Genomic DNA, 19,677 nt, shown 5'->3' with positions numbered 1-19,677 from the left:
TGCATTGATCACATAAGAAGCCAGAAAATCACTGGGTCACAGTTTAATCTAATTCAATTTAAATCTAACAAAGATAGCCATAATTAGCAATTTACCAAATCAAAGGCCAGAGTTAAATTACATTCAAAACTGTGTAGATTTGGGAGTAATTATGTTTAAATTTTAAAACATTATTCTGGGGGTGCTGAAGCTCTTTCAAGAGTTTATTATATGGTACCTAATAGTTGTCAAGGGCAGGATGATTTATGAAGTCTAAGCTTTTACCTAACACAGCCAATGCTCCTGTTGTACCTACTGTCTTGAGTCTTTATACATAGATCTTGTTTCACTTGGCTTGCTTCAGGGTATAGGGTCATAGCCTTTATCAGTGGCAGTAAAAAGGCTAATCCCCACCAAAGATTTTGAGTATTATATGAAAAAATCACAAGACATGAACTTCTTGCCTCCCAATGCCCAAAACGCCCATCTTGCTTCTAATGAATAAGGCGAAAGACATAGAAGCAGGGCAGAGCTGAATAGGGAAGTCAGTGACATTTCAAGAACAGAGGAATTCGTATTCGAAAAATGGACAATGAGGGCTTGCTGCCCAAAGTTGTTTGTTTCACGAAAAATGTGCCTGTTAGCAAAGTCCTATAACTAGGAATTTTAGATAAAGTTCATATGTACATTTTTTAAAACACAGTGCTTTCCACAGAATTTGAATTAAAAACAAAGAAAAAAAAATCACATTATTTAAAAAAAAATCACTTTTAGGCTCAATGTTGAGCCTAAAATCTAAACAAACTCAAGGATCACAGGATAAAATGTAATGCTAATAAGTAGCACATATCAAGTGCCAGGCACTGTTATAATTTATTTACTTGGGTTATCTCATTTAATTGTTAAAGCAACGTTTTGAGATGGCTAGTATGAGTATCTCCTTTTCGCATATGAGAAAAAGCAGAGAACAGTTAAGTAATCTGTGAAGTTGACAAAATTAGGATTCTTTATAAGGCTTTCAGGGCTCCAGAGTTCATATTATTAAATAATCTATTGTTCCTCCAAATCGGGGGCCTTCATCTGTTTTCTATTTGCTGTCTACCACCCAATTTAAGAGAAAACATGAGAGCCCTTTATGATCCAGTATACATCTCTCTCTCTCTCACACACAAACACACACACGCACACACACACTCACACACACACACAGATCTGGAAAAAGTTTCATTAAAAAAGGTAATGTAGAAGCGCAGCGTGTGGCCGGGGCGTCCGCACGAGCGTTCAACATGCGGATTGAGAAGTGTTATTTCTGTTCGGGTCCTATTTACCCAGGCCACGGCATGATGTTCGTTCGCAACAATTGCAAGGTGTTCAGATTCTGTAAATCCAAGTGTCATAAAAACTTTAAAAAGAAGCGCAATCCTCGCAAGGTCAGGTGGACCAAAGCATTCCGGAAAGCAGCTGGTAAAGAGCTCACAGTGGATAATTCATTTGAATTTGAAAAACGTAGAAATGAACCTGTCAGATACCAGCGAGAGCTGTGGAATAAAACCATTGATGCAATGAAGAGAGTTGAAGAGATCAAACAGAAACGCCAGGCTACATTTATAATGAACAGGTTGAAGAAAAATAAAGAACTACAGAAAGTTCAGGACATTAAAGAAGTGAAGCAAAACATCCATCTTATCCGGGCCCCTCTTGCAGGCAAAGAAAAGCAGCTGGAAGACAGAATGGTGCAGAAATTACAACAGGATGTGGACATGGAAGATGTTTCTTAGAACTCTTACTGTCTGTAACCATTTCTATAAGTGCATCTGGAAATCTCCTTTGGAGACATAGAACTTCTAAATTATTGGGGTTTTTTTCATATAAGGTCACTCATATGAAAGGGGATTAAAGTACTTCCTTCCTACATTGGTCTCTACAGAACAGCAGATGTGGATGCTTGATTGCATCTCAACGTTAAGCCTTCACTGAGAGAGACACTTTTATAAGTCATGAAAATTGTTTGTAAATACAGAAGTGAATTGTGGACATAAAATGGTCATGCCATTTGGTTAATGGCACTAGGCAGCATTTATGTAACAATGACAAATTCATGACGAGTTATATATAAAATAAAACTTTCAGTGCAGTAAAAAAAAAAAAAAAGGTAATGTATCCTTACCATATGTAGCCACACTCTAATAATTTTTATTCCATTTTGTTTGATTTGTTAAATGAACAGCTGGCATGGCATGTAAATGGATTTCACAGTCTACTTGTGTCTTGACCTATAGCTCAAAAAACACCTCTCTAGGTGACTTGCCCAAATTACTTACTTGTGAGGTCAGATGCTAAATTTAGGATTTTTACTTGAAAACAGTTGCTCTTTCCTCTTGGCTTTGTAACTGTATCAGTCCAAGAATTGTTTTGTTTTTTCATTTTTCTCAATGTTATATATAAATATAACATTTGAGAGTATTTGCAGATGAACTGGGAACCTTGCCAAAGGAGCTGTCTCTAACTACAGTGTGTGGGTCCAATAATCTGTAAAACAAATCAATATCAGTAAAAAAACAATACCTTTTTTTCTTTACTGGGATGCAATATAAAATATAAGCAACCAGTTTTTAAGGAAAAACATTTTAAAGTGAAAGACTAGAGTCAGTGCACATTTTACTTGTTTAGATTATAATACAGGAGTTCTCCCCTCAGACAACTTAGAAAAGGCAAAATTTTTAGAAGTATCAGAGTCAGAATGTTTTGTTCTTAATGAGAACATACATCTTAATATAACTTTAGAAGTGACCAGGGGAAGTCTGTTACACAGTTAAAATGGTTTAAATTATACACATAGATTTCTTTTGTGTGAGAAAATCTGGTCTTACATTTAGGTCTTTAATTCATTTTGAGTTTATTTTTCTGTATGGTGTTACAGAGTGTTCTAATTTCATTCTTTTACATGTAGCTGTCTAGTTTTCCCAGCACCAATTACTGAAGAGGCTGTCTTTTCTCCATTGTATATTCTTGCCTCCTTTATCAAAAATAAGGTGACCATATGTGCGTGGGTTTATCTCTGGACTTTCTATCCTGTCCCATTGATCTGTATTTCTGTTTTGGGGCCAGTACCAGACTGTCTTGATTACTGTAGCTTTGTAGTATAGTCTGAAGTTCAGGAGCCTGATTCCTCCAGCTCCCTTTTTCTTTCTCAAGATTCCTTTGGCTATTCAGCGTCCTTTGTGTTTCCATACAAGTTGTGAAATTTTTTGTCCTAGTTCTGTGAAAAATGCCAGTGGTAGTTTGATAGGGATTGCACTGAATCTGTAGATTGCTTTGGGTAGTAGAGTCATTTTCACAATGTTGATTCACATGTTTCACAATGTTGATTCTTCCAATCCAAGAGCATGGTATATCTATCCATCTGTTTCTATCATCTTTAATTTCTTTCATCAGTGTCTTATAGTTTTCTGCACACAGGTCTTTTGTCTCCCTCGATAGGTTTATTCCTAGGTATTTTATTCTTTTTGTTGCAATGGTAAATGGGAGTGTTTCCTTAATTTCTCTTTCAGATTTGCATGATTAGTGTATAGGAATGCAAGAGATTTCTTTGCATTAATTTTGTATCCTGCTACTTAACCAAATGCATGGATTAGCTCTAGTAGTTTTCTTGTAGCATCTTTAGTCTGTATGTATAGTATCATGTCATCTGCCAACAGTGACAACTTTACTTCTTTACTGTTTTGCATTCCTTTCATTTATTTTTCTTCTCTGATTGCTGTGGCTAAAACTTCCAAAACTATGTTGAATAGTAGTGGTGAGAGTGGACAACCTTGTCTTGTTCCTTATCTTAGAAGAAATGGTTTCAGTTTTTCACCAGTGAGAATGAGGTTGGCTCTGGGTTTGTCATATATAGCCTTTATGATGTTGAGATAAGTTCCCTCTATGCCTACTTTCTGGAGGTTTTTTATCATAAATAGGTTTTGAATTTTGTCAAAAGTTTTTGCTGCATCTATTGAGATGACCATATGGTTTTTTTCTTTTTTGTTTTTTTGTGTGTGGTACGTGGGCCTCTCACTGTTGTGGCCTCTCCCGTTGCAGAGCACACGCTCCGGATGCGCAGGCTCAGTGGCCATGGTTCACGGGTCCAGCCACTCCGCGGCATGTGGGATCCTCCCAGACCGGGGCACGAACCCGTTTCCCCTGCATCAGCAGGCAGACTCTCAACCACTGCGCCACCAGGGAAGCCCAACCATATGGTGTTTATCCTTTAATTTTTTAATATGTTATATCGCATTGATTGATTTGCGTATACTGAAGAATCCTGGCATTCCTGGGATAAACCCCACTTGATCATGGTGTATGATCCTTTTAATGTTCTGTTGCATTCTGTTTGCTTGTATTTTGTTGATTTTTGCCTCTATGTTCATCAGTGATATTGGCCTGTAGTTTTCTTTTTTTGTGACCTCTTTGTCTGGTTTTGGTATCAAGGTGATGGTGGCCTCATAGAATGAGTTTGGGAGTGTTCCTTCCTCTGCTATATTTTGGGAGTGTTTGAGAAGGATAAGTGTTAGCTCTTCTCTAAATGTTTGATAGAATTCACCTGTGAAGCCATCTGATCCTGGGCTTTGGTTTGTTGGAAGATTTTTAATCACAGTCTCAATTTCAGTGCTTGTGATTCATCAGTTAATATTTCCTCTTTCTCTCTGGTTCAGTCTCAGAAGGTTGTGCTTTTCTAAGAACGTGTCCATTTCTTCCAGGTTGTCCATTTTATTGGCATATAGTCTCTTGTAGTAATCTGTCATGATCCTTTGTATTTTTGCAGTGTCAGTTTTTACTTGTCTTTCTATATTTTTAATTCTGTGGATTTGAGTCATCTGCCTTTTTTTCTTGATGAGTCTGGCTAATGGTTTATCCATTTTGTTTATCTTCTCAAAGTTCTAGCCTTTAGTTTTGTTGATCTTTGCTATTCTTTGCTTCATTTCTTTTTCATTTTTCTGATCTGATCTTTATGATTTCTTTCCTTCTACTAACTTTGAGGGTTTTTTGTTTTTTCTCTCTAATTGCTTTAGGTGTAAGGTTAGGTTATTTGGGATGTTTCTTGTTTCTTGAGGCAGGATTGTATTGCTATAAACTTCCCAATTAGAAGTGTTTTTGCTGCATCCCATAGGTTTTGGGTCATCCTGTTTTCATTGTCATTTGTTTCTAGGTATTTTTTGATTTCCTCTTTGATTTCTTCAGTGATCTCTTGGTTATTTAGTAGCGTATTGTTTAGCCTCCATGTGTTTGTATTTTTTACAGTTTTTTTCCTGTAACTGATATCTAGTCTCATACTGTTGTGGTCGGAAAAGATATTTGATACGATTTCAATTTTCTTGAATTTACCAAGGCTTGATTTCTGACCCAAGATACGATCTATCCTGGAGAATGTTCCATGAGCACTTGAGAAGAAAGTGTATTCTGTTCTTTGGGATGGAATGTCCTACAAATATCCATTAAGTCTGTCTGGTCGAATGTGTCTTTTAAAGCTTGTTTTTCCTTGTTTAATTTCATTTTGGATGATCTGTCCATTGGTGAAAGTGGGGCGTTAAAGTCCCCTAGTATGATTGTGTTACTGTTGATTTCCCCTTTTATGGCTGTTAGCATTTGCCTAATACATTGAGGTGCTCCTATGTTGGGTGCATAAATATTTACAATTGTTATATCTTCTTCTTGGATTGATCCCTTGATCATTATGTAGTGTCCTTCTTTGTCCCTTGTAATAGTCTTTATTTTAAAGTCTGTTTTGTCTGATATGAGAATTGCTCCTCCAGCTTTCTTTTGATTTCCATTTGCATAGAATATCTTCTTCTATCCCCTCACTTTCAGTCTGTTTGTGTCCCCAGGTCTGAAGTGGGTCTCTTGTGGACAGCATATGTACAGGTCCTGTTTTTGTATCCATTCAGCCAGTCTGTGTGTTTTGGTTGGAGCATTTAATCCATTTATATTTAAGGTAATTATTGATATGTATGCTCCTATTCCCATTTTCTTAATTGTTTTGGGTTTGTTATTGTAGGTCTTTTCCTTGTCTTGTGTTTCCTGCCTAGAGAAGTTCCTTTAGCACTTGTTGTAAATCTGGTTTATTGGTGCTGAATTCTCTTAACTTGTGCTTGTCTGTAAAGCTTTTAATTTCTCTGTTGAATCTGAATGAGATCCTGGTGGGTAGAGCAATCTTGGTTGTAGTTTTTTCCCTTTCATCACTTTAAATATGTCCTGCCACTCCCTTCTGGCCTGCAGAGCTTCTGCTGAAAGATCAGCTGTTAACCTTGTGAGGTTTCCCTTGTATGTTATTTGTTGCATTACCCTTGTGGCTTTTAATATTTTTTCTTTGAATTCAATTTTTGATAGCTTGATTAATATGTGTCTTTGTGTGTTTCTCCTTGTATTTATCCTGTGTGGGACTCTCTGCAGTTCCTGGACTTGAATGACTGTTTCCTTTCCCTTGTTAGTGAAGTTTTCACCTATAATCTCTTCAAATATTTTCTCAGTCCCTTTCTTTTTCTCTTCTTCTTCTGGAACCCCTATAATTCGAATGTTGGTGCGTTTAATGTTGTCCTAGAGGTCTCTGGGACTGTCCTCAGTTCTTTTCATTCTTTTTTCTTTATTCTGTTCTGCAGCGGTTATTTCCACTATTTTATCTTCCAGGTCACCTATCTGTTCTTCTGCCTCAGTTATTCTGCTATTGATTCCTTCTAGAGAATTTTAAATTTCATTTATTGTATTATTCCTCATTGTTTGTTTGCTCTTTCATTCTTCTAGGTCCTTGTTAAACGTTTCTTGTGTTGTCTCTATTCTATTTCCAAGATTTTGGATCATCTTTACTATCATTATTCTGAATTCTTTTTCAGGTAGACTGCCTATTTCATCTTCATTTGTTTGGTCTGGTGGGTTTTTACCTTGCTCTTTCATCTGCTGTGTTTCTCTGTCTTCTCATTTTGCTTAAATTACCATGTTTGGATGTCTCCTTTTCGCAGGCTGCAGCTTCATAGTTCCTGTTGTTTTTGGTGTCTTCCCCCAGTGGGTAAGGTTGGTTCAGTGGGTTGTGTAGGCTTCCTGGTGGAGGGGACTGGTACCTGTGTTCTGGTGGCTGGGGCTGTTCTTGTCCTACTGGTGGGCAGGGCCATGTCTGGTGGTGTGTTTTTGAGTGTCTGTGACCTTATTATGATTTTAGGCAGCCTCTCTGCTAATGGGTGGGGTTGTGTTTCTGTCTTGCTAGTTGTTTAACATTGTGCATCCAGCCCTGAAGCTTGCTGGCCATTGGGTGGAGCTGGGTCTTAGTGTTGAGATGAAGATCTCTGTGAGAGCTCTCGCCAATTGGTATTACGTGGGACCAGGAACTTTCTGGTGGTCCAGTATCCTGGACTTGGCCCCCTCCTACCTCGGAGGCTCAGGCCCGATACCCCGCGGCCAGAGTACCAAGACCCTCCCAGCCACACAACTCAGAAAAAAAGAAAGAAAGAAAAAAACAAAAACAAAAAAACGGACAGACAGAACCCTAGGTCAAATGGTGAAAGCAAACCTATACAGACACAATCACACAAAGAAGCATACACATACACACTCACAAAAAGAGAAAAAGAAGAAAAAAATATATATATATAGGAAAAAAAAAGGAAGAGAGCAACCAAACCAATAAACAAATCCACCAGTGATAATAAGCACTAAATACTAAACTAAGATAAACATAAAACCAGAAAAAATTAGATGCAGAAAGCAAACCCCAAGTCTGCAGTTGCTCTCAAAGTCCTCCACCTCAATTTTGGGAACTTTCGTTGCCTCTTCAGGTATTCTTCAGATGCAATGTTTATCAAGTTGATTGTGGGGATTTAATCTGCTGCTCCTGAGGCTGCCCGGAGAAATTTCCCTTTCTCTTCTTTGTTCACACAGCTCCTGGGGTTCAGCTTTGGCTTTGGCCCTGCCTCTGTGTGTAGGTTGCCCTCAGGCATCTGTTACCCACCCAGACAGGAGGGGGTGAAAGCAGCAACTGATAAGGGCTCTCTTGGTCACTCAGGCTGGGGGGAGGTTGGGATATGGTAGTCATAATTGGAATGCAGGGCAAGCCTGCAGCATCAGAGGCCAGCGTGATGTTGCCACAGCCTGAGGCACAACGTGTGTTCTCCCGGGGAACTTGTCCCTGGATCACAGGACCCTGGCAGTGGCATGCTACACAGGCTCCTGGGGTGTGTGTGGATAGTGACCTGTGCTTGCACACAGGATTCTTGGGGGCTGCTGCAGCAGTGTTAGCGGTTCATGCCCGTCTCTGGGGTCTGAGCTGATACCTGTAGCTCATGCCCATCTCAGGAGCTTGTTTAGGCAGTGCTCTGCCTTCTGTGGGCACGTTGGGAAGGAATCCCCTCTTCTTGTGTACCCCCCCAAAAAAGGTCTCTTGCCTCTCTGGCAGGTCCAAACTTTTTGACGGACTCCCTCCCGGCTAGCTGTGGTGCACTAGCCCCCTTCAGGCTGTGTTCACACAGCCAACCCCAGTCCTCTCCCTGGAATCTGAACTCTGAAGCCCGAGCCTCAGCTCCCAGCCCCCGGCTGCCCCGGCGGGTGAGCAGACAAGCCTCTCGGGCTGGTGAGTGCTGGTCAGCACTGATCCTCTGTGCGGGAATCTCTCCGCTTTGCCCTCCGCACCCCTGTTGCTGCGCTCTCCTTCGTGGCTCCACAGCTACCCCCCAGGCCACGCCCCATCCCTGCCATTGAAGGGGCTCCCTAGCGTGTGGAAACTTTTTCTCCTTCACAGCTCCCTCCCAGAGGTTCGGGTCCTGTCCCTATTCTTTTGTCTCTGTTTTTTCTTTATACTTTTGCCCTACCCAGGTACATGGGGATTTCCTTGCGTTTTGGGAAGTCTGAGGTCTTCTGCCAGCATTCAGTAGGTGTTCTGTAGGAGCTGTTCCAGATATAGATGTATTTTTGATGTATTTATGGGGAGGAAAGTGAACTCCATGTCTTACTCCTCTGCCATCTTGAAGGTTTGTCCACTTATCTTTCATTACTGAAACAATGTATACTTTGACCAATCCATTGGCATTAATGCTGCTTGATTAAAAATGCCTAAATAAATTAGATTTCTATCAGATCAAGGATCTATATCAAATAGATGTTACTATTGATAAAAGGTCTTTACTAGATGGAATCATTCCAGAACCTGTGATTGTTTCTTCCAGATTATTAAGTACACATTTTTTTAATGTAAATAAATATATTGAACAGTAAAAATCAATTTGAATTTCAAAGGAATGACAAAATGCAAGCCATATACTGGCATAAGAGCCTTGCAAAATTTCCAAGAAGAAAAAAGTTAGGAGCACTCACAATAAGCAATTTCAAGCAGTGAAATGGTAAATTAAACAGAGGAATAAGTTGTTTTTTAAGTTCATTTTGAGGAAAAAAAATCTCTGGTTTTGCAGAAATGGCTAAGTAGTTGCATTTGATATGGAAGATATTTTTGATCAAATTTATCTTAATAAATCTCTGGGTTCTTCACATTCACTGAAATGAAGCAAGAATCTGTGGTATATTTTATCTAGAGAAAGTTTTGATACTGATTTTTAAATAGCTATAAGATTGCATCCATTTATGTATATGTCTGTGCACATATAACCCTACATGTGTGTATGACGTTATGTAGGGATAAATATATACATTTTTAAGTAATTAATGCCTAAACTTGTGCTGCCCAATTCAGTAGCCACAAGGCACATATGGCAATTTAAATTTATATTAGTGAAAATAAAATAAAATATGTGTTTCCTCCATTGCACTGGGCACACTTCAAGTGTGCAACAGCCATGTGTTTCTAGTGGCAAGTCTTATTGGATGATGCAAGTATAGAACATTTTCATCATCACAGAAATTTCCAATGGACATTGCTGGTTTAGCTCTTTTTAATGTTGCCAACTTTAGTTATTAAAAGTTATTTGTAATTATTTAGCATATAGTGATTATCTTCTAAAATATCTGCTTTCATCTCAACATGTAGGGAAAATTAGCCCACTTTTTAATTTAATGGAGATCTTTGCTTTTTTTCTAAGGAAAAACATGAAATCTAAACTGAAATATTTACAATTTGCAAAGAAAAACAAATTTTGGATAAGATACAATAATTATTAAATGAGAAAAATGAGACGAGAGGTACTATTTTTGTACACGTTCACATTTTTATAGTTATGATTATAATTAGATGCAAAATGAATTTTAACAAATTAAGGATAATATCGCTGTGGTGCACAGTCTCCAAAATGGTCTCAGATTATGGTTGCCAGACATAGTACAGGATGCCATGTTCTAACCTCTTCTAGGATGAAACTTGGCTTACAGGATCAAGATGTATATTCTTGTTATCCTTCTATTACCATTACCGTTGTGGGTGTCAGGAACAGGGATATAATGTTTTTCTTTGTTAGATACAAACCTTTTATGAACACTTTTTAGACATTGTTTTAAACTGGAGCTGCACTGACTGCATACCTTTTCCCTACGTATATGTAGCACTAAACTCTCTAGGTAATAGGCATATATATACTGATCCACTGAACATGGATCCAAGTGATATGATTTGATCACAGTTCATGTGGTTGTAATTGTGAATCATCTCATGTGAAATGGCTGTTTTGGAGGGTTTACCTTCTAAGAGTAACGATGTTTGTAATGATGGCATATTATAGTATCTGGAAATTTTAAAACAAACCATTTAATAACTTTTCCTAAATTACTCTCATTATTTTGGATTGACACTTGTGGCTGACAGCTAACTCCTCTCCTCTTTAGAGGGGAAAGGGATTTGGGGGAAACAGTGGATTCATTTCCGGATGTTATCAATGACTGATGAATTTCATTGTACTCTGGTGGTAAGGGTGTCTCTCAGAATTTTTTAGCTTTTTTTTTTCTTCTATCATTATTTCAGTAGAAAAAGTGCTAATTGTTTTTTCAGAGGTGGTACACTATAACTAGGCTTGTGAGCATGGTCTATAGGAAGATAATTTATAATCCCCTAAAAGTTTGATTGAAAGGAAAACTACCTTGAAATCTCTTAAGTCTGTCCTATAGGCAAAGAAGAAATCCCCAAACAATTTAAACAACACTTGGAAATAAGCTATATGATTATTGCTTTTTATTTGGCGTTTTGATGTTTCCATGTGTGGCAATATGGTCATCAATCAAGGAGTTAGATGACTGTGTGTAGTAACATTGCAGTTACCCAGTTAATATAAAAACAAATATATATTAATCAGTGACAGCTTTTCTTATTTTCATACAGAGCTGTGAAACCTCTAGGCTATGAAATAGAATAGCTAAAAATTAGACAACTATTAATAATAGGATTATTTAGATTCTGGCCCTACAGCTAGGAAAATGGCGTGGGAATTAGAATAGCACCGAAGTTATGCAAGTTGTCCAAGTGGCAAAATATAACTAATTAATACTAATAAACTAAAGTCTAATCCAACACTATTTACATAAAATACTTTTCATCAACAGGCAAAAATCTAAGTAGAAAAATATGACCTCCCGGAATGAATATCAACAATTCCATGATAATAAAAATAACGTATTCCTTTAAAATATAATTACAGCCTTTGAAAGCATTGAGTTCTCATTGTAAAGACATGCCATTTTCTCTAAAATTTTTGTGAAAGAAAATGGCTTGTCTTCATTGTTTTTGTGTGAAGGTCGAACAGATTAGTATTTAGCTGCAGGAATTATGTTTCTCTTCTTAGTTTTGCAACAGTTAGGACATTTTCTGAAATACATATAGTTAGCACCATTGTGATCAAATAAATTAATTTTTCCACATTTACTTTGATGTTAATCATAGTGGTCCTTCAAGTTGCTCCATGATTTTGAGATAGAAATTCCAAGACGAAAGCGGCTGCTGAATCCCAGACCAAAACAGAATAGTCGTGTCAGATGAGAGGTGTTTTGCAGTGTTTTGTCACATTTCATTTTGATTTTTACTTTTTTCTCTGTTTGACGTATGTTCTGAACTGGGGTGCTATAAAGTTTTTATTGCCATAAGTTTGAAATGACCACATTACTCATGAGCTGGAGAGTCACAAGTGAGTTTTCAGCTTCTTTCAAAGCTGTAGAAATAAAACTTTATAGCACCCTACCCTGGTGTATGTTGCTTTATGTGATGACACATTTGGTTTCACTTTACTCTTTTCTTTATTCCTCTTCATTATTTTCTTCTTGAATTATAGCAGAATTGACGTTAAAGATTTTCTAATATATAACAATTTGATTTAAACTACATTTTATGGTACCCTCATGGATTTTTTCATGCAGACTCTCTTTGACCTTCAATGACCATCCTTTTTTTAAATTTTATTTTAGATGATCAGTTTAAACATTGTTCATTGTGAGATTTATTGCTGTTGGAACACTGGTTTATTGCAAAAGGTAGTTTTTGGTTTCCAAGCAAATCAAAACTATTGGTCAAGATGAAATATGAAACATGAATATTTGCTTCTCCTTATAGAAGTAATTAAAATTCTTAACACATACACAGTCACACTGCACAATTTGTGTAGCACATGTACTTCAGTAAAACATGAGCTCTCTTTTTATATGTTATGTAATCTAGCCTCTACAACAATATCAATATCTCATGCTGAAAGAATCCAAACTATAAAGTGATTCCAGAATTAGCTTATTCCCAAGGGAACCTATGAGCAGTGTGGCTGACCTGACAGCCTGGAGTGATGTGCTCAGAATGGATCCAGTAGAGAGCTATTTGTTTTAAGTTCAGGAAGCAAGCTTACTATTTTGTCAAATATACTAAGTTTTTTTTCTTTTTCTTTTTTTCCAATTTAATATATCAATACGGTAAGGAAATTCCCAAGAAATTCCTCAGACTTCTTTGAACAGGTCTCCAAACTTCCATCAGATCTTCAGATCTTGAATTGGTGCTTTTGAAGGTTCTGTTTTAGTGTTTTGTAGAAGGCTGCTCATCTTAGTGAATAAAGTCAGAAACACATGTGCACAGCTGACTCAGATTCAAGAAAGAATTTCGGTAGCTGTCCTATTGTTTTAACTCATAAATAATTAATACTGAGACGTACTGATTTTCTTATTTGTGGGTTCAGTTTTTTCTTACCACAGCAGTTCCAATGGAAATCTCCATTCATTGTGCTTACACACACACACACACACACACACACACACACACACAAAAGCATATGCATGCATGGTGTTTTACATGTGTGAGGAGAGAAGACCAATATTAACTGACTTTAACTTTTTATCATGAGGAATAATATAGGTGAGTTTGCGTTGTTTTGTTAATGTATCATTTTCTTGTGTGGCTGATACATGTAGGAACTATTCATGCAGATTTGGGAAGGTGTGCCTTCTTCTGGACACTCATTTCAAAAGTTAAGGCTTTAAAGACGCAGACCTACAAGAGAATGGACTTGAGGATGTGGGGAGGGGGAAGGGTAAGCTGTGACAAAGTGAGAGAGTGGCATGGACATATATACACTACCAAACGTAAAATAGATAGCTAGTGGGAAGCAGCCACATAGCACAGGGAGATCAGCTCAGTGGTTTGTGACCATCTGTAGGGGTGGGATAGGGAGGGTGGGAGGGAGACACAAGAGGGAAGAGATATGGGAACATATGTATATGTATAACTGATTCACTTTTTTTATAAAGCAGAACCTAACACACCATTGTAAAGCAATTATACCCCAATAAAGATGTTAAAAAAAAAAAAGAGAACTACTGTAGTTTAGGGTCCTGCATATACAAGAAAACTGCAAATAGAACTACCACATGACCCAGCAGTCCCACTACTGGGCATATACCCTGAGAAAACCATAATTCATAAAGAGTCATGTACCAAAATGTTCATTGCAGCTCTATTTACAATACCCAGGAGATGGAAACAACCTAAGTGTCCATCATCGGATAAAGAAGATGTGGCACATGTATACAATGGAATATTACTCATCCATAAAAAGAAACGAAATTGAGCTATTTGTAATGAGGTGGATGGACCTAGAGTCTGTCATAAAGAGTGAAGTAAGTCAGAAAGAGAAAGACAAATACCATATGCTAACACATATATATGGAATTTAAGAAAAAAAAATGTCATGAAGAACCTAGGGGTGAGACAGGAATTCTAGAGCATGGACTTGAGGATATGGGGAGGGGGAAGGGTGAGCTGTGACAAAGTGAGAGAGTGGCATGGACATATATACACTACCAAACGTAAAATAGATAGCTAGTGGGAAGCAGCCGCATAGCACAGGGAGATCAGCTCGGTGCTTTGTGACCAGCTAGAAGGGTGGGATAGGGAGGGTGGGAGGGAGGGAGATACAAGAGGGAAGAGATATGGGGACATATGTATATGTATAACCGATTCACTTTGTTATAAAGCAGAAACTAACACATCATTGTAAAGCAATTATACTCCAATAAAGATGTTAAGAAAAAAAAGTTAGGGCTTATGTTTTAAAGAATCCATTTAAGTGAGGTGAAAGAAATAAATGACTGCTTTATCCTGTAGAAGCAGTGAAGAGATTTTGTTCATCTGTGATTTGAGAGAGCACATGACAGCCTCCAAAAATAGCTGGATAGGATCAGGTTGATCATAAAGGTCTTCGTTTCATGTTAAATGGAAAGGAAAAAATAATTTGCTCCTTTAATTAGGATGTGGCACTGAAACAACAGAGGGAGACATCATTGTGGGTTAATATGGAATGAAGTCAAGTAAATAAGAATATGTATACTTTAGTGTGGCGAGGATTCACCAAAAATGAAACTCTCCAACAGTGTGCTGAATCTGCCTGTGTGTTGTCTGGCTGCTGTGCTTGGTGTGTGGGCCATCTGGCTTCTGAATGCTGGTAATGTTTGCACACTCACACATCAGTCAGAACTGGTGCAGGGCCTATTAGGAAGCACCAGCCAGTTAGGTGACATGCCAGGACTGCAGAGCACTCAAGTGGGAATGCCAAGTGGGGAGCTTCTACTCAATCTGACGTTGACATGGGCATTGCAGGAACCGTTTGCTTCATTTGACTGTATCATTGATGTCAAGGTTCTGCTAGATTAGGCTGTGGATGTCAAGTCATATAAGGCCTCATTTGTATCCTTGGTTTTGCCTGTGTAATTCAAATGGAGCAAAACATAAAAAATCATCCTGAGCCTTTGGTCCTGTGTTTTTTGGACATAGGGGATGGCTGACCTAAAATTGACATGCGTTCCTGACTAATGGACAGAAAGACATCAGAAGCATCTTTGAGTATCCTGCTACCAGATCTGTATTATGCTGCTAGTTTTTCACAGAAATGTTAGACATTTCAGAAACATCTACCTCATAATCTTTACAGAAGAAAGGAGGGGTTGCTATAGAATGCATTCCTGTTTCCTGTGGGTTTTCAGCTAGTTCACTGAAACTGAAGGGTCAAATGTACTTTATAAGAAATGTAGACAAACTCTGAGTTCACGGAAATAAGATATTAATAGAAGACATTTTTTTAAACTGGAATCCCTATCATTCAGCCATTTGAAGTAATGGCTGCTATTCTTTTCTTTTTGAAATGTGATTCACTGACATTGATCACAGGTTTTCATTTGTTGGTCTCAATTCTGATGACAGAAATTAACTGAAAACTGAGAAAAGCACCTGGAGGATTGGTTATTTTATTTCTTTTTTAAAGAAAACCTGTACATTTTGATACCATAAGGACTAAAATGAAATTCCCCTGTGTTTGAGTTGTTTTAAAATTTGAATTGGGTGTAATGTGTAGTGTGTACACAAATTGATCTGGCCATTAACACAGTTAATCCTCACCTAGAGAGCTCTAGAAAATGATGCTGTGATTTTTTTTTCTTTGAAAATTATTTCTTAACCTTTAAATTTCTAAGGTCACTGAAAAAATAAATTAAAAGGTAATAGTATTTTATTTATGACATATTTACATAAAATAAATTTCCGAATAACTGATTCGTGTTAAACAAAAATGATACAGTTACTTGTAGACAAGCTTTAAAAAATAGTTTTGATTTGTCTAACTTGGTGTAATAATACAAATATTAAGAGTATAATAATATAAGTTTAACCAACTGGGTATGATTATAGAAATGATCATAGGAATAACAATCGTTATTCCTGTGGTTGATGAGTGCTTAGTGTTTGGCATTATGCTCAGTATATCACATCTATTATTTCACTTTTTCCCTTATAATAACACTGGGATGCTACATTATCTCCATTTTACAGATAGAGAAAGTGAGTCATGGAGAAGGAAAGTTACAATTTATAAAAGCTATAATACTTTAGAGTTTCTTTTTTATTGTTTGCTAAAGGAAAGCTAGATGTTCCTTGGACATTTTTTTTTAATATTTATTTATTTACTTTGGCTGTGCTGGGTCTTAGTTGTGGCACGCGGAATCTTCGTTGCAACACGCGGGATCTTTTAGTTGCGGTACTCAAGCTCTTAGTTGCAGCATGCGTGTGGGATCTAGTTCCCTGACCAGGGATTGAACCTGGGCCCTCTGCATTGGGAGCATGGAGTCTTACCCACTGGACCACCAGGGAAGTCCCCCTTGCGCATATTTTTATACTTCTATATAACAATATTATTTTTACATTTCCAGCACCTTCAATAATGTAAAGCAAATAAGTGATGCCTTTTGGGGAGAAGACAGTTCTGTAGTCAGGTCCACACATGAAGTGTTTGACCTTTGTAGGTTTCAACAGTCAATCAGAAAGAGCTATTTTTCTTGCTTTGGCATCTGCCTTCCTTTGCAAGTCCACCAGCTGTGGTGTTGGCAACTTCATGACTATGACTCCTCTGGTTTTTCCACAGTGACTGGCTGGAGCTCATCTCCCTGGGCTGTCCTATTATCTTTAAAATTATTTCCTCAACTTAAATCAGAAGAGTACAGTAGAAATGGTGAATTTTCCTGACATTTGCCAAAGATGTTAGAAATTTGTTAAGATTCTTCAGGAGTAATCTTTGGATTCTAATATGTTTTCCTATTATAAATAGATTCATGTGTTATGGTAGGCATGCAGGAGTGAATGCCATCATTTATGGCAATAAAATAAAACTATACCAAACTATTAATTGTAGCAAGTAATACTTTTAATCATTTTTCCTTTTAATCAAAATTTGGTTGAGTTATAGAGTACATTGTAAACAATAAAACACATCTAATGTCAAAAAAATTAGGAAATGCTGTCTTGTTCTCGGGGAGCGGGGAACACCATAATTATGTATATGTGAGTCACATTATGTAAGGCCCTAAAATTATCCAAATTATCTATATTTTTTATAGCTGACCATGTGTGCATACACACTAAAGCATATACACATAAGCATTTTGTATAGCCACATGTACGTTGTAAGAATATCTTCTTATGCAGATGTGGAGCTTAGGATTTCTTTATCAATGTAAGATAGAAGCTGTTAAAGCGTGAAAATGAAATTAAGCATACTTCATTCACTTATCACTAGTTTTCAGAATTAGTTGCCCTGTGGGTACCTTTTTAATTATATTGCACATCTTGCAATTAAATATTGGGAGCTTGAAAATTAAGTGACAGTTCTAATGTTTTCGGTGGAAGACCTGAAGCTATGCTATTAAAAAGCTAGTAAAGGAAAGGGGAAGGATGTTTCTTTATCCAGAAGTTAATTATTCAAGCCGTACACTGCATAACTGCTTACAAGGGTGATACAAGCAGTACTTAAAAGGTTTCCAGTGAGAAGCAGCCCCTTATGTTAAAGTAGATTTAAAGTGCTACCTCCTTTAGTCATACAAATTCTAGTGAAGAATGATTTATGTTTTATGAGTAGAAATAATAGTTAATATTTACTGAAGTGCTTCCCATATGCCTGGCACTGACCTAAGGGTTTCACATATTTTAGCACATAACCACCCTAGGAAGTAGGATCTACTGTTAGTTCAGTTCTTATACACAGGGAAACTAAAGCACAGAGGTTAAATAAGTTGCCCACAATCACATTGCCGGTGGGCCTCTAGTGATCAATTATGACTCAGAACCATCCTATTTAATAGTTTGAAATTTTCTTGAGCTGGCAGGGAAGGAATACTTCCAGTTTAAAATTGAAAAAAAAAAAAAAAAAGAGCTTCAGGCAGAAAAGATGCCTCAAAGATCAGCTCATGTATGTAATGTCTATTCAGATAGGTTAGTAAATGGCTGATAAGGTCATATCATGCAGCCTTCTTCTAAAATAATATTGCTCTGAGTTTAACTAGCTTTGAGTAAACACGAAGTAGGCTGATTCTCAATTATTTAGTGAATAAAATAAATATAACATCCAGTGAAATTCAAATATAGAGGGGAAAATCAAAATTGGCTTTTTAAAAAATTGACATTTTTACTAAGATAATTATAGATACACATGAGTTATAAGAAATAACCCAGGGAGACCCTGTGTACACTTTACTCAGTTCCCCCCAGTGGTAACATCTTGCAAAACAGTCGTACAATGTCACAACCAGAATATTGACATTGATACAATCCACCAATTCTATTCAGATTTTCTGAGTGCTCACATACGTGTTTATGTGTGTGCTTTTGTGTATGTGTGCATATATTTAATTCTGTGCAGCTTTATCACATGTGTCGGTATCTGTAGATGTGAGGAAGTGCAAGCCCAACAGGGATGGAGAGCACTTCCCCTGGTCACTATTATTGGCGGGTATCGGGATTGTATCTGCCCGCTGTGTCCAAGATGGAGTCAAGCTTGCCTGATGTCTCAGGGACTCCCTGTTGCATCTGAGGGAAGAATGAGCCTGTCTGGGCTGCCTTCTAATGCTAGTTGGGGGTTGTGAAATGCCGAGTCTGAGCCACCTTACTCTATTGGGTAAGGCGATGCAGGTCACTCAGCTACTTCTCTAGTCCCAGCATCCCGAACCTCCCTCATCTTCTTACCACCTTGGTTGCTTCTTGCATTATTACCAGCACTGATTGTAATGTTAGTGGGAAGTAGCAGGGAGAAATGGATCTAAGCCATTTAATCTTGACAGAAGTACCCAAATTAACTTTTTCATGAGTAGAGTGTTTAACTGTGTACCTTGTGAATAATCTCAGTAATCTTTCTACTGCTATATAATTTAAAATTTTAATGTGCAGATGTAATAAAAATTATTTAATTTAACAAATACTGGATTCCAACGAATGCTTTTCCTGGAATGAATGAGAAGGACCTATTCTAATTTCCACCAGATATTTTAATAGGGTGGGGAGAACCCAGTTTCATTTTCAAATATCTGTAAAAAGTCACTATTTCTTATCAGTTGGCTACTTTAATTATAAAATCAATCGTTATAATGGTAGTTGATGTTTAGTGCCTTGGTGCCAGGGTGATACATGTTATAGAGACATAATGACAATTTATCTTTCCTATGAGAGGGAATAAAATTTCTGCCTTACCATGAATATTTTTAATTGAAGAGTGATCTACAGAACAGTCCGCTTTCTCTTCATGACATTTAAAAAATATTTCTCCTCTTTAACTGCTTTTAATCAACTCTGGGTCCACTAATGGTAGGCTGAATTCACTAAGATTTGTCATAACGGTATCTGAGAACATCTCAGAAATTGTTAAATGATTCCTTTTCTGCATTTTTTTGGGTTTTTTGGTTTGCTTTGGGGGACATGTATTGAGGAGATTATCTCTCTCTCTACACTCACACACACAG

The 19,677-nt window shown here is 37.4% G+C and overlaps 2 protein-coding genes across 2 annotated transcripts in view; both read left to right on the top strand.

Moving 5' to 3' along the window:
* The window catches only part of DMD (dystrophin), a 2,099,690-nt gene that overhangs the window by 196,526 nt on the left and 1,883,487 nt on the right, over positions 1 to 19,677 (top strand). The gene's annotated exons all lie outside the window — the stretch shown is intronic.
* LOC116747300 (probable ribosome biogenesis protein RLP24) lies at positions 1,226 to 7,556 on the top strand. The gene has a single exon (XM_032619118.1). The coding sequence runs from the start codon at positions 1,266 to 1,268 to the stop codon at positions 1,755 to 1,757; it is 492 nt and encodes a 163-aa protein (XP_032475009.1). The 5' UTR covers positions 1,226 to 1,265; the 3' UTR covers positions 1,758 to 7,556.

Source organism: Phocoena sinus, chromosome X, assembly GCF_008692025.1.
Source record: "Phocoena sinus isolate mPhoSin1 chromosome X, mPhoSin1.pri, whole genome shotgun sequence".
In the NCBI taxonomy this organism is placed as follows: Eukaryota; Metazoa; Chordata; class Mammalia; order Artiodactyla; family Phocoenidae; genus Phocoena; species Phocoena sinus.
The sequence above is the reverse complement of the archived record's forward strand: the minus strand, read 5'-3'. Positions and strand labels throughout refer to the sequence as shown.